This window comes from Leptopilina boulardi, unplaced genomic scaffold (assembly GCF_019393585.1).
Source record: "Leptopilina boulardi isolate dan_hultmark-lab unplaced genomic scaffold, ZJU_Lbou_2.1 LbouV2_161, whole genome shotgun sequence".
Classification (NCBI taxonomy): domain Eukaryota; kingdom Metazoa; phylum Arthropoda; class Insecta; order Hymenoptera; family Figitidae; genus Leptopilina; species Leptopilina boulardi.
Genome location: NW_026137709.1, coordinates 66,701 through 92,304, shown reverse-complemented (window position 1 = coordinate 92,304; position 25,604 = coordinate 66,701). Strand labels below are relative to the sequence as shown.

Below are 25,604 nucleotides of genomic sequence, written 5' to 3'. Positions count from 1 at the left end.
GTGTGAAAAAAAATTTGAATTTTGTCGGACGGTGTTGTAATTGCAAACATTTTTGAAATAAGCATTTGTAGATTTCGTTAAACGATTCCAAATAAATTTAAAGAATTAAACAATTTACTTTTAAACATAAGATAGAATTAGGAAATAGAATTAGAATAGAATTAGGAAAAAAATGTCATTTTTAAAAACTCAACAAGGTATTTTTTTAATCCTTGCAGGATTTTTCGTTTTTACCTTTCGGTTTTTAGACAGGAGCGATTATATAAATAATTGAAAACTGGTTTTCGTAAAACAATCTATCTTCACTTACGCTTCTTTTCGGCCTCTAATTCGCAAAAGGATTTTTTTCTAATGTCGCACTTGAATTGAATTTGTTCTTCATAACTCCTTGATCGTCTTCTACATCTCGCTCCGAAAATTCCGTTAAAATCAAAGGACACTTAAATTTCAAAGCTGTCGTAATTGACTCTTCCCAAGAATCGTAAGCAATATCACAAATATTAAAACAAATATTATTTAATTAATTCTGTATACTGTAATAGTGCAATATTTTCTTTATATGAGTCAAAAAACAATGTATAAAAAATTATTCAACAAAAATAATAAATTATTAATATAAAAGAAATTAAATAGTTTAATTTTACATATTTTTGTCTTTACAAATTTTTTCTAATAAAAAATTTTTTTTTCCATTAATTATTTTACTGAACCCAATGTTATATGGAAATTGTTTGTAGATGCTATTTGTTAATAATAGAAATTTTTTTAATTTTCAAATTATAGGCACAGATGAATGCAAAAAAAGTACAGTTCTCTAAGTAAAATATGAAAAATAATTTGTTCAATTAATTTTTATAAAAATAATTTCATTTTTATTTCTACAAAATATCCTTCTAAGAAAGGAAAAGTGCAAAAATTCAGTAAAACTTACAACTCATCTCTTAGTTAGATCCAAAGTAATTATTTAATCAGAATAATAAGTTACTTGAAAAAATATAAAAAATAATAAAAATAATAATACATTTTTTTATTAAAAGTTTATTAATAAATTCAAGAAAAATAAAATATGACGATATATGTATTAATAATTAAATTTTTATTAAGAATTTTAAATACAATTTAATTTAAAAATTAAAATTTATTTTAAGTTAAGTATAATGTTTAGAGGCATTTTTTAAATTGAATAAATAATAATTTATAAATAAATTGTTATTTATTTACCTATAAAAAAATTTATTTTTGAAAAAAAAATTTCCAAGAACATTATTTAGGGTCATTTGGGGTAAATGTAAACGGATTTGCTTAGTTTCGACAATAACGTAAGTTTTTTATTTTAAAAAGCAATACTTCCGTTTTTCTACTGCATGAACTTGTTACTTTACTTCCCTAGAAACATTTTATTAGGTACAAAAAAATATTGATCAACTTGAATCGCTTAAAACTGACTGTTTACATTTACCCCGAGATTTTGAAATTTTCCCAAAATTCGGGGTAAATGTAAACACCCCTGTAGTTTAAAGAGGTTTAAGAAAAAAGTTATCCCAAGTATACTACTGTGTAAAGGGATGTAAAAACTGAAAAAAAATTCTTGGTAGATGTAAAATAATTGAACCAATTGATTGATATGCAACATATAAAATAAGCAATCATTACCATAACTAAACTAGTAATGTAAAAACTTGAATAACTTCAATAACTTTTAATAGATTTTCATTCAACTTCCCGTGTAAAAATTGAAGTAAGATTCTTGTATGGATCTTATAAGATTTCCCTATTACCTATCAGAATCTGGTAGGGAAGAATATAAGGAAATGGTCGGGCCCTGACATTTTCTGTGACGCTCGGTTCTCGTCAGAAATTTTAATATGATTTCAGAAACATTTCCCGTCCTTGACCCTACGAGGACCTTACAAGAATCCAGATTTTTCAAAATCCGTTTTTGCGATTAATAATTTCAGGTTATATTATTAAAATTTTTTGTATTTAATTGTTAAAAGCAAATTGGCGATTTTAATTATTTCACATATATTTTTAAGTTTTTTAATCTACTTAATGCATTATATTATGTATACTGCTCTATATTTCATATTACAAAGCATATAATTATAATTAAAATTAAATTGGAATTGATGTTATTAATAAAAGAAAGAATACTATAAAAAATTTTCCTAAATTAAGTTATCAGTTATAACGATAACTTTCCAGATATAAATACAATAATTGCAACATGTTTAGAAACAATTATTTATTTTCAATAACAAATTTAATTAAACCAAACAATATTTAAATTTAATTGAAAATATATTCATTGTTTAATAATAAATTTTTAAATTATGCAAAAGATGTGATTATTATTTAACATTCTTCGTCTTCTTCGTTTTCTCCGTCTTCTCTTTCGCCTGCAATTTCTCCTTTTGCATTTTTATTTTTTAAAATATCTTTTTTTTGCGACTACTACGTCCTCCATCCCAGTCTTTTGCATTTGGGAGAACAGAGCTTAATTCTTTTAATAAAGATTTCTCGGTCACTGCATCTTTATTTTCTTTTCCTTCCTTGTGGGTAGAAGAAATAACAGCTAAAAAGATAAACAATTAAAAAATTATTTTCAAAACAAAGGAAATTTTATATTATATATTACAATTTTTCGTACAAAGAAGAAGAGAGAATAGCTCAGTATCTTTGAACAGTTGTTTTCCCTCAGTTTGCTTTGACGTCACAAATTGAAGTCCAACGCTTTTTGACAAAACCTTTCTTAATATGTTAGTAACGCTTTTCCTAACATTAAGCTTCGGGTCAAAATTGATCTTTAAGACTGATGACTAGAACATAATTTTTGGTTGTTATTATTCATAGAATATGTTATTAATTTTTCTGTATTATAAAATATTGCCATTAAAAATCTTACAAATAATAATTGTAAATTTAAACTATTATTTTCAGTAAGAAATTCTTTATTTCTATTAATTATTTATAATTTTATTTTTACTTACATTTAGATAAAAACAGTACTTACGAATTTCTGCCTAAAATCGGCTTCTTGCAATTTAAGTTCGAAGTCTTTGAACTTTTCCAAATCTGTTAATGGCAGTTCAAAGTTAATTTTTTCATTAAATTGGTACGTTTCAGGAGTTGGTATGCATAATTGCTGATGTACATAATCTATTTTATTCCCCTGAATCCGCTGCTCTTTCCTGATTTCTTTCACATACACATTCAGACTAGACATTCCATTTATTATGCGATCTAAGGAAAATCCATTTACAAACAGAATTTTAGAAAAATATTAATTTTATTATATCTTAATAATACACATTATATTTATATTTACCAATCTTTGCTTCTATTGAATCATCTGAAAATTCTGTTGTACGCGATGTTGAAGGTAAATATGTCTGCATTAAATCTGAAAATGTGTTCAATTTTTCTATAGTTCCGTTACATTATGTATAATAGAAAATTAAATTTATCTAATTTGGTGTTATCAACCTTAATTATTTGATTTGCCTAAATATGATTAAACGAATTCAATTTGATATTTCATTGCCAATTTATGAGCTATTTATTTTAAAAATGAAAATTATTATTCTTCAGGTATTATTTTTTTATGTTAATTTTTTTCTATTTCTATAAATTATTTTGCTGTTTTTATTCATAAATTATAGGTCTTACCACAGTTATATTTTCTAGTTTTCGCTGGCTCTCGTGCTCTAATGTTAATTCTTTTATCGCTTTTTAAATGTTCAATATGTCGAATATCTAAAACAATTATAAAATTTTTTTAACAATTATATCTTACTATTTTAAAGTATAAAAATATAAACATAAACAAATGAAATAAATTATAATAAAATATAAATAATAAATATAAACTAAGAACTAAATTATAATTTTTTCAGTTCAAATTGAACGGAAATATTTTTTTAATTAAATTAAAATAAAATGGTATTTTATTTAATACTGAAATAAAAATTAGTATATACTTGGTTTAGAAATTTTTTCGAGGGCAGTTTCTTTCATTGCAATCGGTTTTTTATTCTCTAAATCAATTCCGATTTGATGTTCATCACTTTCAAGTGCTCGAAAAGTATTAGAAGACTGGACTGTAAAAAATTAATTAAAGATAAATAATTATAAAATTATATATGTAAATTATTATGTTGCATACATATCATTAGAATTTACAGAAAAGAGGCTAAATGAACTTACCTTATCTATTTATTAGTTAAAAATTTTAAATGAAAACTTAAAACTTTTTAACAAATCGATAAAACTGACACACTTTTTATTTATTTTACCGGAAACATGAACTTTCAATATTAACCAAATAGAAATGACTATTAAACATTTGACAACTGTTCACTATGAACTTGTTATTTATAACTGTAAAAAAATATCAATAACAGACACAACCTGAAATAAAATTTTCCAATTTAAATTCATTTTCAAGAATTTCTTTTGCAATAAATAGTGATCTATGTATTTCTTTAATCAGAAATCACAAATCGGTCCAAGGAAAAAGTAATGACAAGATCAATTTGTCATAATATTTTTTAATTAAAAATTTCAATTTAATTATTTTAAAACAAACCTAAAATGAGCAAAAGAAAATTAGAAACCATCAGGGAACAGACGCGAATGAGAACTAAAAAGTATCGAGAAATGAAAAAAATCAAAGAGGAAATAACAAAAACTATGAAAGATTATAGACCCAGGACGAGCACGGAAGGTATTTATTTTATATAATTAATTATATTATTAATATTATATAGTTATATTATTAATGATTATGTTAAATGCTAGTTGCTTTAAATTAATTTTGTAAATTTTCATAAAGATAAAATAAAATTCAAGTCATTTTATTAATTACTCATTTAACATTTAAACAATTTATTTAATTTCAAATTGTAAATTAACGTTTTCAATTATAGGTGATCCTTCTACCTCTCTAAGCAGTGAAAAAATAACTGAAGGAAATGTAGAATTGTTTAATTACAAAGTTGATACTGACTTCTTAATTTCATCAACTGCATCTGAAGTTGCTAATCCTGAAAAAATGACTTTAAGCCCGCTATTTAAATCAAATAATATGCATTATTATCAAGGTATATTCTAGCTACAATTATAGAATTTGAATTACAAAGGATTAGTATAATATATGAATTTCGTAAATCTATAATGATTTAAATTTTATTTTCTAGAATTTATAGAATTAGTTTTTTCTTCTCATTTAAATAAATGGCACTAAAAAGAATAAATAAAAAAAACAATATATATATATATATATGTACAAGATTAAATAAATATGAAAATGGAAATTGTCTTTTTTGAAAGACACGTTTATTTTAAATAAATAATAATTATCTAAAATTTTACCAAAAAAACTGTATATTTGCAAAAATTTTAATTTAAAAAAAAATTATTTGTAATTTTCTTTTCTGCTAGTTTCACATGGTGGCCACTAAAATCAGTAAAAAAATTTTCCTGACTTTTCCAAGACTTTTCCCTGACGTTTTACTGACTTTCATGACCTCTTTATCCTGACTTTTCTCACTAAAGTCAGGGAATTATTTATTAGTCAAGAATTTCCCTGACTAATTAAAAAATTCTTTGGCTAAGTTTCATAAAATTCCCTGATTTTCTCCTAACTTCTCTGATCAATTTTTCCCTGACTTCCAGGCTTTCCCTGACCAGTGGCCACCATGGTTTCAATACATTAAGAAGGAATTATAAATCCGATAGTAATCAGCATATACACCCGGTAAGAAGCGAGGAATTGAAAAGAATTCAGAATTCCAATTCTTTTGAATGGGTGAATTTCCGGAATGATCCAATTCTCCGATGGAGCGAAAGAAAGTAGAAAATTCTATTCTCTTGAATTGATCTGACAAAATTTTTAACCGCGGATTGAAAGGAATAAGAAGAGTAAAACAAATTAGTAACTATTTCTATTCCTCTGAATTGACCTGAAGTCAGTGTTAAACGCGAATTAAAAGGAATGAGAAAAGCGAAATAAATCAGTAACCATTTCTATTCTCCTGAATTGACATGACACCAGTCAGAAACGCGCATCGAAAGGAATAAGAAAAGTGAAACAAATCAGTAGTCGTTTCTATTCTCCTGAATTGACATGACACCGGTCTAAAACGCGTATTGATAGGAATTAGGAAAATGCAAAGCAGTAGCCATTTCAGCTTTCTTAAACTGACATTATAACGGTTTTTAAAAGCATATTAAAAAAAATAAAACAAATCAGTAACAAAATATTTCTGTAATCGCGAGTCCTTACCTAAATATTTATCAGAAACCTGACATTCCGAAGAGAACTTTGAAAACAAATTTGGGGGAACAGGTGGTCGAACACGCGACGCGACGAACGCAAACGAATAACCTAACCGACTACGCTACACGAACCGACTGTAGAAGAAAAAAAAATCTTGCCCTTGAGGTGAGAGATTTTATCTGTTGAAACGTTGCGCGTTTCTTGGAAATATTCTAATGTAGTGCTTTTCCATAATGTTTGAAATTAAAAAGTGGAAACTATGTTATTTTATGTAAATAACTGACGTAATATAATTATAATTTCTCTAACGAGTATATATATATACGAGTATGAATTTCTCAAACTAGTCGTTTAAAATTAAAACAATTAATTTTGAACCAAAACCCAGAAACACTTACAACTTTTTTTAAGAGTTTTGTACGCTCAATAATTGTATTTTCCATCTTTATATATTTTCCTAATCAAAAGAATAATAGAAATAAATTAGAAAGTGTTCAGTACTCAGCTATTAGGGCTGCTCTTGGTTATCGATGTAGTACTCCTAAAAATATTCTTCTTGGGGAATCAAAACTGCCTCTGATTGAGGAGCGTGCGAAATTTCTGTGTAAATGTTAGTTACAATAAATCATGTCTTTTGAAAACTCTCTAACTAAAAATAACTTAACTAGATGTTACTCTAACTTTAAAAAAAGAAAAGGTAAACTTAAAATTGTTGATTATTGTCTTCAAAATATGTTTCAAAATAACTGTACAAACCAATATGTATCAAGTATTTACTGTAATGATTATAAAACTTTAATAACTAAAATAGATTTTGACACAGTATTGGGTAGGGATCTGCGATCTATTGATTGTCCTAATCAATTGCTATCAGATTTTTTAACTGTAAATAGTGCATGTGCTATATATACAGATGGTAGTAAGATCCGCGGCTCTAAGTCTGTGGGCTCTGCATGTTTCTGTCTAGATTTAAATATTACAGTCAGAATGTCAATGGACAGTAAGGCTTCAATTTATACTGCTGAAAGTTATGCTATTCTGAATGCTTTTAAGATAATAAATGATAACCCTCTTATTGATTTTTATATATTTTCTGATTCATTGAGTGTATTACATACTTTAAACTCAATTAACTGGAATATAAAAACGAATTCTATTATTTTTCAAATTAAAAAAGCTTTTACTCTTACTGCTGACAATAATTCTAAACAAATAGTAAAATTTTTCTGGATTCCTTCACATATAGGAATAAATGGCAATGAAACTGCAGATATTAATGCTAAGGAGGCTACGGATTTTGAGCCATCGGAGCTTATCCGAATTCCATTTACGGATTACTATGAACAGTTTAAAGAGGAAGAGAGAAATTGTACAATAGATTTTTTAAAAGAGTAGGCTTTGAGTAAGGGCAAACAATATTTTGAAAAATATTTTAATAAAAAATCTTGTCCTTGGTACTCGAAAAAAAAATTTGTCTCGAAGAACAATTGTTACGGTTAATAGATGTAGGGCTAATCATTATAATCTCTCGTCGTCACTTGCAAGAATAGGAATAATTAATGACCCCTCATGTTTTTGTTCGTATGAGATTCAAGACTTGAATCATGTAGTTTGGCAATGCCCGTTGTATGAGAAGGAAAGAAGAGATTTTATTAAAAACATACAAAAAATTGATTTGCGGCTTCCGCTTAATATTGAAATTTTGATCGCTAAACCTAATATTATTGCCTGTAAATATTTGAATGAATTTTTTGTAAAGTGTGGTTAATGTAAACCAAATATACAATTGTGTGGTTAATGTAAACCAAATATACAATTGTATTATATATAATATTATAATAAGTCTTGTACGAGACTTTTCAATTAATAAAAAATATATATATATATAATTAATTACATAACGTAAATTATTTACATTTAATAAAATAGTTTTCATTTTTTAATTTCACATAAGCCTCCAAGGTTAAGGGAAAGATAACTTTTCATTCCGGAGCAAACTTTTAGCTTCAATAATTTTCTCTGCAAGAAAATCGAAATACCTAACGCTTCTCTCTGTGATACGACTTTTTTTATAAACCTTAAAATTGATCTAGTCTGAAACTAGTAAACCTTAGATTCGTAACAGAGCTCTTGAAAGGACACGTGTCTCAACAGCATAGCATATAATGGAGCGGGACTTTCGTATACTTCTTTATTATTAAATAATTTTATTTCGTATATTTTGACGAAGAATTTAATTTTTAATATTGATTTTTATAAAAGAAATTAATGTGTTACATAAAAATTGTTTTTAAAAGTAAATTCAGCAAAATCATCATTTGTCGATGTCCGTGTACCAATTTTTCGATGTTCGGTTTCAATTCTCGAGGGTATGACATATTTTTAACATTTTATTGTTTAAGTAAAAAGCATATTGCACATTTTACGATGAAAATTACACATTATAAAAAAATTAAATTTTCGAATTTATATATTAATATATGTGACGCTCCACGAGAAAAGGGACCTATCGCGACAAAACAGAATTATACAGGAAAGGCGTTTAAAGTCGAACGTTCTGATTGGCTGAGACGCGCCAGCGAAAATCAGCCCCACTACCTTACTACGACATCGTTCCTACGTCTCACGGATACAACAAGTATACTAGTGTAGTGGTGGTGGGGATGGTTTCCGTAGTCCGTGCTGGAACGCGATTGACAGGGTCAAAATTTTTTTTACTTTATTACAAAAAAAGTAATTAGAAAAACATTATTTTTGACATTTCTATATGAAAGAGCAACTCAAATACTATCGATTCGCATATAAAACTGGAAATTAATTTTTTGTAGCGATAGGTCCCTTTTCTCGTGGAGCGTCACATATGTTAAATTTAAAATACAATTATAATAATTTCGAGAATAATTTTTAATACAAAAGTATAACCCACCAATAAAAGTTTTGATATCATCTTTGCTGTTGTCATCTTTTTGAAGTTTAATAAACAAATATTTAACCTAGTTCATTTTAACCTGTTTCTTATATTATTGTTAATTGTTATTTAATTGAGAAAAACCAATTGCAAGACACAATTTTGTTTAATTATTATTAAAAATTATTATTTTATTGTTTTATTTAATATATTTTATGGTGTATCAACTAAAAAAGTGATAGCTCTCATTCTCGAATCATTACCTCGAAAATTGGAGCTACTCTCATAAAATATGGAACCAGATACCGATGATTTGCTTTTAAAAAATATAAAATATGTTTTTTAACAAATGTATTTATATAGAAACTTAATATATTTCTTTTACAATGATATTATAATAATTTAATACAAGAAAAGTAATTGGAAATACATTTAATTTGTATTGTTAAAATTAAACTTTCGTCAATTTGAAGTATATGAAGAAAATATCGAATTGAGTAAATTTGACAGCAGTGAATTTTCATTATAAGAGAATATTTGTTTTAGTATCGTCGATATGAAATTTGATTGGTGCACCATCGGTAACTGGTGCAATTACCCTACTTACATTCTTAATTTATTTATCAAATATTTGAAATAGCATTAGTTAATAAATAAATTAATTAATATATTATATTATTTTAAAATCTCAGAATTTTGCATTCTTTTCATTCTAATCCTTACAATTTTATACCTAGTCAACTGAAAGGATTAGGAATTATTAATACACTTCAAAGATTTCATTCCTATCAATACGCTCCTCAAAATCTCACGCAGTCGATTGCAAGGAATACAAATTTTAAATTTACTTTCATAATTTCCCATTTCTCTGAATACGCTTCTAAAAATCAGACGCTGTCAATTGACAAAAATACAGATATCTAATTTACTCTCCATATTTTTTATTCCTTTCAATGTGCATTTAAATTTTGACGCTGTCGATTCAAAGGAATAGACATTTCTAGTGTACTCTTCAAACATTTCATTTTTTTAAATTCGCTCCCTACAGCCGCATTTAGTCTATTGAAAGGAATAGACATTTCTAATTTCTTTCAATTCGCTTCTAAAAATCGTCGCTGTCGATTCAAAAGAATAGAACTAAAACTTAGCGCATTCAGAAAAATAAGAAGTTTGAATTCTTTTCTATTACCTTTTTTCTGTTGAGTTACTGATAGCAATAGAAAAGAATTAATTTTACGGATATTTTGATGTTCAGTGAAGAATTTGTTCCTGTCGGAAATTCGCCCATTCAGAAAAATTAAAAATTCTCCATTTTAGATGGAAGATCTGGAAATTTTAATCTTTTTCTATTCCTCGCTTCTTACCGGGAGGTAACGCGTCAATACAAAGGAGCAAATTTCTCGGCGCTCACGATAAAATCTAATCATGTAGGTAAATATATAAAATGTATGTAACATACATGTATAAATTAAAAAAATATTTTAATTACAAAAATACTGTTTTGTTGCTCGTTTACAGTCTTTTTTTTGTCGCTTACAGTTACATTTAATATACATTTTTTGACTTAGCGACGAGTTAACAAAAGCGCTAATTTATTTCGGTGCTCTCTGCGGAAAATTCTAATCAAAGATAATTTTATATTGCTAATATATTTAACGAATTCGTAAAACACCTCCATTTGAAAAATAATAATAATAACCATCACTTCTTAAAAAAATTTACAGTTTTTTTTTCGAATTTCAGTTTTTCAATTTCACCTTCTGTGATTGTCGAACAAAGCATTAGCAATAATTTCGCGTTTCAACTTTTCGTCAAAGCGAATGTTTTCATTTAATCGAATGTCGTCATTAAATAATCGAATATTTTCATTTTCCCGAGGAATCGGAAGTAGCGGAACATTATTATCGTCATCAAAGTGCTGATGCTCATTATCATCTTGAACAACAATTGGTTCCTCGCCAATGGTTTCATCGTTTACAGATAAGCAGATATTATGTAAACAACAACAGGCCAAAATAATTAACGGAGCGTACTCAACGTTTTGTACGTACAACAATTTAAGCCTACGAAAACGGCTCAACAATAAGGCAAAAGTCCTCTCAATAACTTGACGGGTTTGCGAATGAATAAAATTATGATATCTTTCGACTCTCGTCAAATACCCGTTGTCCTTATACGAAGGCAATAATTTAAATTTTATATCGTACGCTTTATCGGCAAGAATGTGCGTTGCATAAGGGAAGTAATCATCATAATATTGATCACTTACTTTGTTAATGTCACTTTGCAATTATACTTTTGAATCGTGGACACTACCACAGCAACCCGCGAAGACATCAATGAAACGCCTTTTCGAATCACACGTACGGGGCCATACTTAAATTACGTAACGGTTTTAAGAGCCAGTTCAACACCCTCCCCCCCCCTATGTAACGTTTCGTAACGCAATATGAAACCCCCCTCCCCCCTCATTGTACGTAATAATTTTTCTAATATTGACAGGGTATTCTTAAATATTTTTTATGGAGAGCATTTTTGTGACCATAGGTAGAAACTGCATTTAAGAAACGATAAATTGCTTTATTAAATTTATAGCAACAATGTATTACATATTATATAAAATCATAAATGACGTATAAACTTTTATGGAATAATACTACAACGTAGAACGCTGTCAGTCTTTGGTGAACATTTTTGGGCTCAATTTAACACACATGTTTATAATATTAAAAAAAAGGTCATTTTTATGACGGAAAAGAAATTGCATATTTTTATAATAGTATAAAAAAAATTAAATGTATAAGGCTCACATTTAAAAGATGAATACTTTTAAATAGAACTGACGCACAGGTCGATAAGAAACGAATATAAACAAAATAATGGAACAAACAGCTATCTTCAGCTGAAGAAATTAATTCCAATGAATTTATTAAAGAAACTAATCCAACGAAATATGGGAATACACATTGACATGCACCTGTAGCACTGAAATTCACTCTTATGTTGGACTCACTGTTTTACAAACATTAGTTGCCGATTCCACTCACCAGAGTCGCTAGAGGCAGCTTCCGTAAATAAGCGCCAAATTTAATTTCCAGAAAATTTTATCAGTAAATAAATTTTGTAATTCGTTTCTTAAAATAAAAAAAAGTACGTACAACCATCCAGCAACCCCCCTCCTCCCTACTGTAACAAAGTGTAACAGCTATTCGCAACCCCTCCCCCCCCTGTCAGCCGTTACGTAATTTAAGTATGGCCCCTACCCTGTAAAGTTATCGAATAGTACCCTTTTCGATTGAAATAACTTTCAGGATTTTCATGGGGTGCATTTATTGGTATCTCACAACAATCCACACAGCCAATGACTCCCAGATATCCGGCTAGTTGACGAAATTCATGTTCATTTCTAATGATTTCTTCACGCGTTGGCCACCATATAAACTCATTGGCCCTCATACAAAGACAAAAAGCGACATCGAGCGTGCATTCCCAAGTAGTTGATAAGGCGATGCCAAATCTGTCGGCTACTGATCTTCATTAAATTTTTTCTTTTTTTTAATCTTTTTGATAAAATGCTAAGCGAACCATGTTAATTTTTAAAAAAATTGTTACTAATGTAAAAGAAAAAATGTTCAATACCTATATACCTCTTGATTAGCAAAAATCCAAATTGCTACAGCCAACTTCTTCATTACTGGGACGTTTGAACGTGGAGTGTTCAAATCATGTCCCAGTATTAAACTTAGTTGTTCGAAGGTTGTTCTCGTCATTCTAAAATGACCTTAAAAATCTGTTAAAAATTATAGATATCTTTTAAAACGAAATGAATATTTAATTATTTAAATAATTAATTATAACATTTGATTAATTAAGTTTATTATAATTTTTATGTAATTTTATTATTACCTGACAATAAGTAGTTCGGCATGACAATTTCAAAAAAATTTTCACTTTTTGCATTCTCCTCTCTCTCCCTACTTGCAATTTCCATTGCAATGTTATCATCTTCCTCCTCCTCCTCATCATTGAAGATAATTTCAATGGTTGCAGCAGCCAGTATCCCAAGTTCATTGTCATTCATAACTATATTTTTAAAATAAAATATTGTTATATCTGCCCGGTAAGAAGCGAGGAATAAAAAAAGATTAAAATTTCCAGATATTCCATCTAAAATGGAGAATTTTTAATTTTTCTGAATGGGCGAATTTCCGACAGGAACCAATTCTCCACTGAACATCAAAATATCAGTAAAATTAATTCTTTTCTATTGCTATCAGTAACTCAACAGAAAAAAGGCAATAGAAAAGAATTCAAACTTCTTATTTTTCTGAATGCGCTAAGTTTTAGTTCTATTCTTTTGAATCGACAGCGACGATTTTTAGAAGCGAATTGAAAGAAATTAGAAATGTCTATTCCTTTCAATAGACTAAATGCGGCTGTAGGGAGCGAATTTAAAAAAATGAAATGTTTGAAGAGTACACTAGAAATGTCTATTCCTTTTAATCGACAGCGTCAAAATTTAGATGCACATTGAAAGGAATAAAAAATATGGAGAGTAAATTAGATATCTGTATTTTTGTCAATTGACAGAGTCTGATTTTTAGAAGCGTATTCAGAGAAATGGGAAATTATGAAAGTAAATTTAAAATTTGTATTCCTTGCAATCGACTGCGTGAGATTTTGAGGAGCGTATTGATAGGAATGAAATCTTTGAAGTGTATTAATAATTCCTAATCCTTTCAGTTGACTAGGTATAAAATTGTAAGGATTAGAATGAAAAGAATGCAAAATTCTGAGATTTTAAAATAATATAATATATTAATTAATTTATTTATTAACTAATGCTATTTCAAATATTTGATAAATAAATTAAGAATGTAAGTAGGGTAATTGCACCAGTTACCGATGGTGCACCAATCAAATTTCATATCGACGATACTAAAACAAATATTCTCTTATAATGAAAATTCACTGCTGTCAAATTTACTCAATTCGATATTTTCTTCATATACTTTAAATTGACGAAAGTTTAATTTTAACAATACAAATTAAATGTATTTCCAATTACTTTTCTTGTATTAAATTATTATAATATCATTGTAGAAGAAATATATTAAGTTTCTATATAAATATATTTGTTAAAAAACATATTTTATATTTTTTAAAAGCAAATCATCGGTATCTGGTTCCATATTTTATGAGAGTAGCTCCAATATTCGAGGTAATGATTCGAGAATAAGTGCTATCAGTTTTTTAGTTGATACACCATAAAATATATTAAATAAAACAATAAAATAATAATTTTTAATAATAATTACACAAAATTGTGTCTTGCAATTGGTTTTTCTCAATTAAATAACAATTAACAATAATATAAAAAACAGGTTAAAATGAACTAGGTTAAAAATTTGTTTATTAAACTTCAAAAAGATGACAACAGCAACGATGATATCAAAACTTTTATTGGTGGGTTATACTTTTGTATTAAAAATTATTCTCGAAATTATTATAATTGTATTTTAATTTAAAATAATCCTGACTATAATGCCCTTTAAATCCAAGCATTATTTTTTAACAATTTTTAGTGTTAATGTCAAATAATGTAATATTTTTAATTTTTCGATCGATAATATTTTTTTAACAATTCATTACTGTAATATTGTCATCTTTATTATTTTACTGATTGTCCAAAATAAAACATCTAAATGCATTAATTTTGCTTATTATTTTTAGAATTATAACATTTAAACATAATTGTTATTAAACTGACAAAATTACAAGCGCGCAAGCGCGTGTGACAGGTTTTGCCCCGATTTACTCTTAAAAAATATTTTCTATATTAATTTTTAAATTTGTTATATGTGTATTATCTTCGCCAAGGTGCCATTTTCTTAGAATTTTAATAGCTTTTTGAAAAAAAAAATGAAAAAATTTTAAGTACTTTCAATATTTTTTAAGATATAGGCTGTCTTATACATATAGTCATTACAAAAGTAGAGGTCGCACAATTCCCGACGATAGAATCGTTTTGTAAACTATAAAAACTGTTTCAAAATAATTATCTTTTATATAAAAAAAATTTCAATTAAAAATTAATGAATTTAAGTACATTTTTTAATTAAAACAGGGTTGCCACAGAGTTTTAGCGAAATTTTTAGTTAAAACTTTTTTAAATAATTGTATTTTGTAAGAGTATTTTTTGAAAATTTTAATTGCTATAGAAAAATAAATAATAGGTAGGTTGTAACGTGATAAATTATAAAATAATTTATTAGTTACTATACGGGTTTCCTTTTTCTAACTTTACCCAAATTAAAATAACAAAATCGGGTGGGCGCCAGTCCTTGCTTGGGACACCTTCAGTAAAACAAAAAAAATTGGAAAATGATAAAATCTCAATTTCAACATCAACAGAAAAATAAAAACTAAATTTTAATTTAGAGCAAGAAAAAGAATAATTTTTCCCGGCTATTCCGTACTAGCTCATTTACAAGTTTATTAGACGGAGAGTGGGGAGGTTCATCATAAATCAACAAAGCATTATTTTAAATAATTCGACATAATTTATTCAAAAGTAACCTTAAATCTAATTTAACAAATAATTAAATTCTCAAAAAATTTAATCGGGGTTAACAATCTTCAATAATAAGGGAAAATACACAAAATTTAGGATACCTAATGAACACAATTCTCAAAAAAAAGGAAGAAAAACAAATTAATAAATTTTATGGGAAAACGCAAAATGGATACCTGTGCAAGTTGCATACAAAATAAGATCACTCAAAATAACACAATTAGTCAAATCGAAGAAAAACAACAAAATTAATATAAAAACTACAAAATAAGGTTAACTTATTTACTCTAATTATTATAATTAGAGGCTCTTGCCAACTCAGAGACCGATTAACAATAATTCACAACATATTTTCGCAAAATTGGGATAAACTCACAAAAAGGGAAAAATCAAAAAAAAATAAAGGATACCGCAAAATAAAATCAACATTGAATGTAAATATCAGGGCTCATGGCCAATTATTATTACAGCAAGCTAATCTCGACAATAATAATTTTCTCTAATCAGCAAAACATTATTTCATACAGCAAAAGAAATTGTCTCGTGTAGCTCGCTATAACAATTAAATGTACACAGAATCATTGCTGAAAACAAAAGGCTCACCTGATAAATACAGCTTGGATGCACTACACTATAATTTGTCACTTAGGGTAAAAGATAATTATTCTTCAAAAATGACTTCCCTCGACGGTGGTCGCAGCAAGAGAAAGATCCTCGGCGAAAACGTGGTCTAGGCAGGCAATATTTCTCCTCTTTTCCTCTCCTATTTTGTCTTGCAGGTTAGGTCTCACTCGCCGGTGAAAATGTGGTTCAGTGAAGTATCAAGTTAAAAAAAGGGGGGGCCCAGGTTACCAATTGTCGTCGTAATTAGATAATATCCAATTAATCGAAATTATGATGTTTCTTCTTGCCTTATCTCTCAAGACTCTTCCAACGAGACTAGATTCCACTAGGTTGATTCACCAAAGAACGGAACCACCACCTAGGATCGAGCAACAAGCGGAGTTGAGTTCAGGGCCTTTGCAATAGAGTCTCCGGTCAATGGACAGGAAATGACGAAGAAGTCTTCTCAATTTTTGTATAAATCAAATTGTATTTATTATTTTGTCAATAAATACATTTTCAGCGACGTATTTTGAATAGATTTATCCGGAACATCCATCATATGTCTCGGTTTTTGATTCATAATATAAATTGAGGTTGGCGCAGCAGACGACAAAAGGAGGCAAAATTTAAATCTCGTAACTCGTACTTTTGAATATTCCTCACGGCAAAGTTTGACATTTTATAGCAATCCACAGGGATTGAGGTGAAGATAGAGAAACCAAGTTGACCAGCAATCCAACGGCGATCTTCGACGGTTATCCTCAGCATCCACATTAAAAATAAATTAAACAACAAAAATAATTAAATCTAAAAACTATAATATTTTTTTTTTGGAACCATTGAATCGGGTCTCTGAGTTGTTCGCGACCATCCGTCGGGGAACTCATAAAATCAAAGTATCGAGGATTAAATTCCCGTTACAAGGTATATAATAATTAAATATTTATTTTTAAAAATTATTCAAGTTTTGAATAAGTTATTACTTAAAATTCTGAAAAAATATGTTCTTGAAAAATTTCAATTAAAATTATTTTAAGACAGTTGAATTTTTGAAAATATGAAATTGAAAAATTTTTCTATAATTGAAAATTTGTAAAATTTTAATGTAAATAATTGAAATTTTCAATGAATTTTATTAAAGTTTTTGAAAATAAATCAAATTTTAGAAAAATGTTTATTCAAAAATTGCTAAATAAGTGAATTTTTTCGAAAAGCAACAATTAAAGCGATATTCATCTATTGTTTAGGATTAAGAGCGTTATCAAAAAATGCAAATTGCATCTAAAAATAATTGAATTTTGAATGATTTTTGACATTAGTTAAATTTGAAAAAATATTTAAAATTCAAAATTTCAAAAATAATTAAAATTTCGAAGAATTTTATTCAAATAGGTTTTTTAATAAAATTAGGTTTCTTAAAAATTTTAATTCAATTTTTTCTAATTTAAAACAATTACTATTTTAAAATTTAAGCATAAAAAAAGGGATTATTTTGATAATTTCTATAAAATTTTTATTTTTAATTAAATATTTAAAATTTTGTAACTACATTCAGTTGTTTAATTCATTAGCATTAATCTTAGTGCATTACTATGTTTTGATTTAGAAACAGCAATAAATATAATCTTATGTTAGCCATGGACTGTGATATTTATCTTAATTTTTTAATTCGAAATTATAAATTTTTGCTTATATTTAGTGAATGCCGATGGACTGTTGGTAAAAAATAGAAATTAAAAGATTAAAAGTAAATGATTTTTTTTAAGTCAGGAATGACGGTAGGATAAAAAAAATTGATGAAATTGAAAAATATTAAGATTAAGAAAAAATCCTTTTTGTCATATGTATCTATATTTTTCTAATAAAATAAACTTTTTCTTTGGTAGGTATGTACATATGAAGACTGCCAATATTGCACATTTTCATTGGCAGTAGTATGCAGAAACAATGTTTACAAACAAAATTATGAAATTTAACAGATAAATTTTTATCAAAATCGTAATCGTGTTTAAAGTATAATAATAAAATATATATTAAATCATAGTCATTACATAGAAAGTTATAAAAAAACCGCAGTTTAACAAACACGGTCACTCGTGCCAGTTAATAAAAAGTATAATACTGTTTGAAATTCTCTTTAAAAAAACGAATAAAGAATAAGAAAACATGATGAAGACAATCGTAATGAACGACCGTCTACTTTCTTTTCTTTCCTTTATTTTTCTTTTTAAGAAATTGTCCCATTAAGAACAAAAGTTTGTCCTTTCTTTCTAAATTCTCTTTATGTCGAATTTTTGCCTCTTCTCTGTGTAAATCGAAAGAAGATTTCTTGTAATTATGGCGTTTTTTTTTAATATCTTGTTTAAAAACTTTTCTTTTTTCTTTTAATACTTTTTCTTCTTCGAATTCGTCCTCTTTCTTCTCCTCTTCCTCCTCCTCATCCTCCTCCTCTTCTTCTTCTTCCCCTTCCTTCTCCTCTTCCACGATTTCCTCCTCAGTTTGTTTGTCGTGACTGTTTTTTTAGAAGTTTTTTAACTATTTCTATAATTCTTCTTCTGTAACCCTCAATGTTTGAAGCTAAAGCTGGAGGGTTAATTTCCGGTTTCTCAAACATAATCTCGTGCATATAATCAAAGAATTCCCAAGTTATTGGCTCCTCACCAGTTTGGTTTTTTTAAAATAAATTTTGTTTGTATGATCTAGTTAATTGTTTCCACTTTGATTCGCACTGCTTTGCAGTCTTCGTGCATCCTGATTTGGCAAACATTTCCGATTGGACTTTCTTCCAAAATGCCATTCCCAAAATTATTTTATTTCTTGATTTAGTAAAATCATGAAACGTTTTAATGAGAAGAAGCACCTCATCATCATCCTTCCAGCTACATAGTTTGCTTGCTAAAAACATGTAAAATATTAAAATTAAATTAGAATTCCCAACAAGAAAGCATGAATGTAAAATTCAGGCTTTATAGTGATCCTAAAAAATATTTTTTTTAAATATTCTTTCTCTTGAAATTCAATTATTTAATAAAATCTTAACTGTAGCTCTTCCAAAATACAATAATTTTTTTAATTTTCAACAAAAACTATTTTCAATAATTACAGTAAGTTCTTCGAAAATTTAATTCTTTAAAAAACTTTGAATTATTTAAAAATACTCTAAAATTCAATTTTTGTGTGAAATATGTACAAAAAATCTTCGGCAATTCAAATTTACAAAAATTACAAGTTCAATTTTATTAAAATTCAATTATTTACAAAAAACTGAAATTTATTTCAATTTGGAATAATTGAATTTTAAATTCACTAAAATTTAAAATGCTTGAATTTTTATCGTTTAAAATTTTTTTTAAATAAATTTGGATTATTGATTAAAATTTTTATCAGTGAATGTTTTCTTTAATAAAAATTAAAATTGATTAACATTTGGAAAAATAGACACTTAGGGAAAATTGTCCAAATAGGGTAATTTTAGGGACCAAAAGTAAAAAGGGCACTTTTACGGAAAATAGGCGACATTAAATAAACATTTACCCGACTTGACTTTCTGTTTTCCTTTAATTGATGAAGATTTTGCTGAAGGACAGTCATGAGAAGAAGATTGTGCTGATTGAATTAAAGACGAATTTGGTGACGAAAAATCATCATCAAAAGATGTTGCTGCCGCCACTTCATCGGGTTTCGGCATTGAATAAAAAACATTTTGTTTTTCTGGGTTTAAATATGGAAGTCCATAATAACTTTTTTGTGTATTGGTCCTTGGCACGGGTGAAATGTTTTTTTTCTTCTTTTTCGATTCTAAAAGTAAAATTTTTTAAATTACATTATTTATAAGTAAATAGTAAAAATTTGTAAAATGTTATGATTAATAAATATTATATTATGCGCCTATGACACATGGTACATACGATACTTTTTGCAACTCAGACGTATTGTGGTCACTCTACGCTACCTGTGCAGGCGCATGCTATGTTTCTCCATATGGACCAGGAGGTCAGTAAAGTGAACATTATTGCCCTAGGGTAATAATAGGCACTTTATTGACCGCTGGGCTATAAGGAGGAACTTAGTATGCGCCTGTACAGGTAGGTAAAGTAACCACAATACGCCTGAGTTGCATAAAACAAATTTCTAGAACTCAGTAGAATTTCAAGTTTTCTTCTACAAATATTCGATCGCCCGACTCAAGAATATAAGTGAATTGACTCCAAATAAATATTTAGTAACCAGACTTATTGACATTCTGTTTTCCTTTAATTAATGAAAATTTTGCTGAAGAACAGTCGTGAGAAGAAGATTGTGCTGATGTAATCAAAGAAGATTTTGGTGAAAAGAAATCATCATAAGATTGTACTGCCACCAGTTCATCGGGTTTTGGCATTGAATAAAACACATTTTGATTTTCCGGGTTTTAAATATGAAAGTCCAGAATATATTTTTTGCGTATAGGTCCTTGGCACGGGTGTAATGTTTTTTTTCTTCTTTATCGATTCTAAAAGTAAAATTTTTTAAATTACATTAATTATAAGTAAATAGTAAAAAAATTGTAGAATGTTATGATTAATAAAACAGAAATTTATAGAACTCAGTAGAAATTCAAGTGAAAAGCCTCCAAATAAATATTCACCTGGGTCGATGTTCTCTTTTCCCTCAATTAATAAAGATTTTGGCGACGGAAAGTCGGGAGAAGGAAATTGTATTCCCTTTGGCTGATCGGGTTTGGTGTTTCTCTTCCCTGTTGATTCTAACAGAAAAGTTCAAAAAGTTAGAAAATTATTTATAAGTAAATGTGACGTTAGGAAGTGACGTTTAAAAGAAACCTACAGTCTATGTGAAAATTTGGAATTGAATCTAAATATCACTGAAAAAAATATATTACAATTGTGAAATTCCTGTCTTCTATTATTTTTTTAAATTTTTCTTCTATATTTACCTATTTTTATTAAAAGGAAATTTTATTTTAAAAATTTTAATTTGTTCTTTTAAACTTTAAATTTTTTCTCTAATTCTTAATTAATTGCATTGAAAGATTAATTGAATTAAGGGGTGTCCAGCGACCAGGGAAATCCAGGAAAACCGAGAATTTAGTTTGGCCGGGAATTTGCAAAAAGATTCGGGAATTTCTAAAACCTTCCGCAAATTGTTAAAGCATGCAGAATAATTTTAATTTCAGTTCTTTATTTTTTAAAAATAATTTTCAGGACAAAAAAAGACAATCATTTTTGTTGACGGATAATTATATATATTTATATGTGAGAGATTCTTTTTCAATCGCCCCAGCCCAAAAAGTCAATGTTCTGGGATTGGCTTCATACTTTGGTAAATTGTTCTCCTATATGATAGTAATAAATCCCTAAAATATAAACTCATTAAAAAAATATTTGTAGAAAGTAGAGGGGGTTGAAGTTTTGACGTTAAGGGTAACATTGTCATTTTCAAATCCGTATAACTATGACAAAAGTTAATGGATTTTAATTTATCTATAATGAATTTTAATGCATTTTTCACGTACTTTTCAAAAATGTATACAAAATTTGAAAAAAAAATTTTTGACCCCTTTTTTTTCAAAATCAACCCTTATTTTTCGATTTTCACCCCTTCGGGTATTTTTTTTTTTTTTTTTTTATTTTCATTGGAAAGCTAAGGTTTTTTCCCATGAGCTATGTAAATATGAAAATAGGACAACAATAATTTTGTGAGAAACAGAATATTAATGTAGGCGGTGCCGATAACTGGTATACCTAAAGATCATCTTCGAGGATTTAGGTAGGCACCGCCTACTTTAAATAAGTAAAATGAAAAATAAGGGATGATTTTGAAAAAAAAGGGGTCAAAAATTTTTTTTTTTAATTTTGTATACATTTTTGAAAAGTACGTGAAAAATGCATTAAAATTCATTATAGATAAATTAAAATCCATTAACTTTTGTCATAGTTATACGGATTTGAAAATGACAATGTTACCCTTAACGTCAAAACTTCAACCCCCTCTATTTTCTACAAATATTTTTTTAATGAGTTTATATTTTAGGGATTTATTACTATCATATAGGAGAACAATTTACCAAAGTATGAAGCGAATCCCAGAACATTGACTTTTTGGGCTGGGGCGATTGAAAAAGAATCTCTCATGTATATATACTTACGATCAGATTTTAGCCATTGGGATAACAATTCTTCTTCTTCTACTGTCGAAAAAGTTACATCTCCACTTTCCTCTACAGCGAATTCAATTTCGTTTATTAAATCATCCATTTTTATTATAAAATAAACAAATTTCACTTAACAATGATAATAATCGCAAAGACAAAACGTTTTCGTCAGGTTTTATCATGTCATGCCGTCAGAATCAAAACAAACAAACGAAACGAACCGAATTTGACCGAGTTCGCACGAATGCATAAAGCTTGCATCACATGTGTGCACGTTTGCGTATTTTTACAAAAAGTACACTGAGCACCACTGAGTGATCCAAATCGTGATCCATCAGTGATCCGTGGGCACGCCGAAAACACCCATTAAAAAATTGTTAATAAAATATTACAAATCATTCTAATACATGCTGCGGCTCTAATTAAATCTTTATTTTAAAAAATTAATTTACCATATATGAAAAAACGTCCAAAAATGAAAAATACTTACCTCAAAAAAGTCTTGAAAATAAACGGTTAATCACTGAAAAATGACATAATAACCAAAAAGTAAACATTGCCCGGGGAGGGCAATGACTGTTATTTGTTATTAATTGCAAGATAGTAGTTGTTCTCTATAATTTTCGGTAAATCGAGTTAAATTACGTTAAAACAAATTTTTTTACTTATTATTAAACTTATTTTCATGCATATAATTAAAAAATAATAATGATATGTATAATTTTTTCGTTAAAAAGTCAAAGAAAGTATCACCACTAACCTTGCAAATTTACAACTAAATTGAAAAAATTTCTAAGAGCTAAGGACACTGTTCTCGAAAAGCGCTATTATTTTCATAATAGTGAGTCGAAGAATAAAAATCTTTTTACACTATTAGCAGAATATTCTGTAGAATTTATATAAATAAATAAAACAAAATATTATATATTTTCGTTTTTATTTCTGTTTGTAATGTAATGGTGGCAATCACTGTGAGGGGGGCAACAGCTGTACCGCTTACCCCTATTTGTGCAAATTTTTGATTGTGATTTCTTTTTACTTTTTTACATGTTATTTGATTCTAGAAGTCCGTACGTAATATTTTCATCTCTATTAGAAAGCAAAGTGTTTATAAAATTAAAAAAAAGTTGTATCACTAAAAGTAGCTTTCACAATTTATTACAACAATTACTTATTTTTTCAAAATTATTTATATTTTTGGTATTTTTGGAAGACATGACTAGTGACCGTTACTTTATGCTTTTCAACAAGACATGTTCATCTTATATGTTTTCAATTTTTTTTAAAAATTAATTATTTAAAATTCTATTTCTTTTTGCATTCAATTAAATATTCTGTAAATTCAATCGCATTCTTATTTTCATCATCAATTTCTTATTATTTTCTAATTACGTTCAAGAGAAGTACAAATAATTAATTGATTTTGAAAAATGATTGGATTCACAATAAAAATTTACAAAATTAATGAAAAAATATAAAATTGAATTGGAAAAAATTATAGAAAGTTGTTTAAGGTTAAAAAATTTAAATATCAAAAAAATTTTATTTTCTATGTGTTAAAATTATTTAATAAATATTAATAATAATAATAATAAATTAACACATAGAAAATAAAATTTTTTTGATATTTAAATTTTTTAACCTTAAACAACTTTCTATAATTTTTTCCAATTCAATTTTATATTTTTTCATTAATTTTGTAAATTTTTATTGTGAATCCAATCATTTTTCAAAATCAATTAATTATTTGTACTTCTCTTGAACGTAATTAGAAAATAATAAGAAATTTGCCGTATCCCAATTTTGATCACAAAATTAATTTATAAATGCTTTTTGACTGACAAATTTTATATCTTTAATGATTATTAAATATCTTTCTCGTATGCACAAAATTAAGTGAAAAAGTAAAATAAAGTCCGAAGTCAAAAAGTCAATAAAATTCTCAAATAATATGATTTTTCAGGAAAAATATGCAACTTTATAACTGAATTCAAAAAAACAATGCGTATGAAATTAATTGAATATGAAAAAGTGTAATTTTTAAAATTATTGAATTTTGAATATTGAATAGAAGCACATAATATGTAATAAATGAAATTTACTAATTTTCAAAATGTTTCAATTTTTTAAAATGGAATTTTTTTTCTAATTGTATTAAAATTCAAATTTTTGAACTACTTCAATTCATTTTGTAGATAAATAAAAAATTTTGTTGGTTTATTAAATTTTAGAAAATTATAAAATTTTTAAAATAATAACTACGCTTTTATTTTTACGTCAGCTTTGACAACCGTTGGAACAAATGAAAGTACCATTTTTGAAAAATAAAATAATTATTTTTTTTCTTATATAAATTGTTTATCATAATTTTTTTTAAAATACCGCACTACGAAAAAAACCAGTTTCATGTATACCTATATGTCTTGTGTTATTTAATTACATGTTCAGAATGAATAATATTGCGTTGAAAACTAAATTATCCTTTTTAATTCTGTTTAAATTATGATTACTTTTTAATTAATACATTTCAATGCAAATTTTAATGCCCAAGATCACCGGAGAAACAATTCACGTCCCTTTTTGTTGGCAAATGATGTGGATTTAGTTTGCGATTATTTCGAAATTGAACCTTTCATCACAGCCACCCAATTTTTGGTGACACTGGTATAGAAGTTCACCCATGTACTATATACAGGACTTTAAAGAGGACAGGGATTTCTGCTAACCGCGCAAATAAAAAGTTTGAAATATCTGATGCGGCTAGAGAGCAAAGAGTAGGATATGCCCTCCAGTATTATCCTGAGCCTGAAGATTTTTGGGAAAATGTAGTCTTTATGGATGAGAAGAAGTTCTCAACAACGCAACGGAGGATGGTCGAAGAAGAGTTTGGAGAAGAAAAGGACAATCCATTTCTCCGGAACATGTGGTTGCAGTGAAACATAGTGGCAGAGCATCAACAAACTTTTAGGGTTTTATTACGACGAAAGGCTGTGGTCAAATTCGGCAAATCCCAGGGAGACTGAATGGCCGAATGTACGTGGAGCTCTTGGAGAATGATTTTTTGCCTTTCGTTCGTTAACAGTTT

General features: G+C 27.4%; 2 protein-coding genes and 1 long non-coding RNA gene across 8 annotated transcripts in view; all 3 read right to left on the bottom strand.

Moving 5' to 3' along the window:
• Window positions 1-25,604, bottom strand: part of LOC127276942 (neural cell adhesion molecule 2) — a 1,005,192-nt gene that overhangs the window by 961,060 nt on the left and 18,528 nt on the right. The window lies entirely within an intron of this gene.
• Window positions 2,344-3,127, bottom strand: LOC127276953 (uncharacterized). The gene is made up of 3 exons (XR_007842287.1): window positions 3,014-3,127; window positions 2,651-2,819; window positions 2,344-2,575 (listed from the first exon to the last, which is right to left on the bottom strand). It is a non-coding gene; the product is annotated as an uncharacterized LOC127276953 (long non-coding RNA).
• LOC127276949 (uncharacterized) lies at window positions 18,473-20,144 on the bottom strand. Its single transcript, XM_051297709.1, has 2 exons — window positions 19,903-20,144; window positions 18,473-19,263 (listed from the first exon to the last, which is right to left on the bottom strand). Exons 1-2 carry the CDS (start codon window positions 20,054-20,056, stop codon window positions 19,043-19,045), a joined length of 375 nt encoding a protein of 124 aa, XP_051153666.1. The 5' UTR covers window positions 20,057-20,144; the 3' UTR covers window positions 18,473-19,042.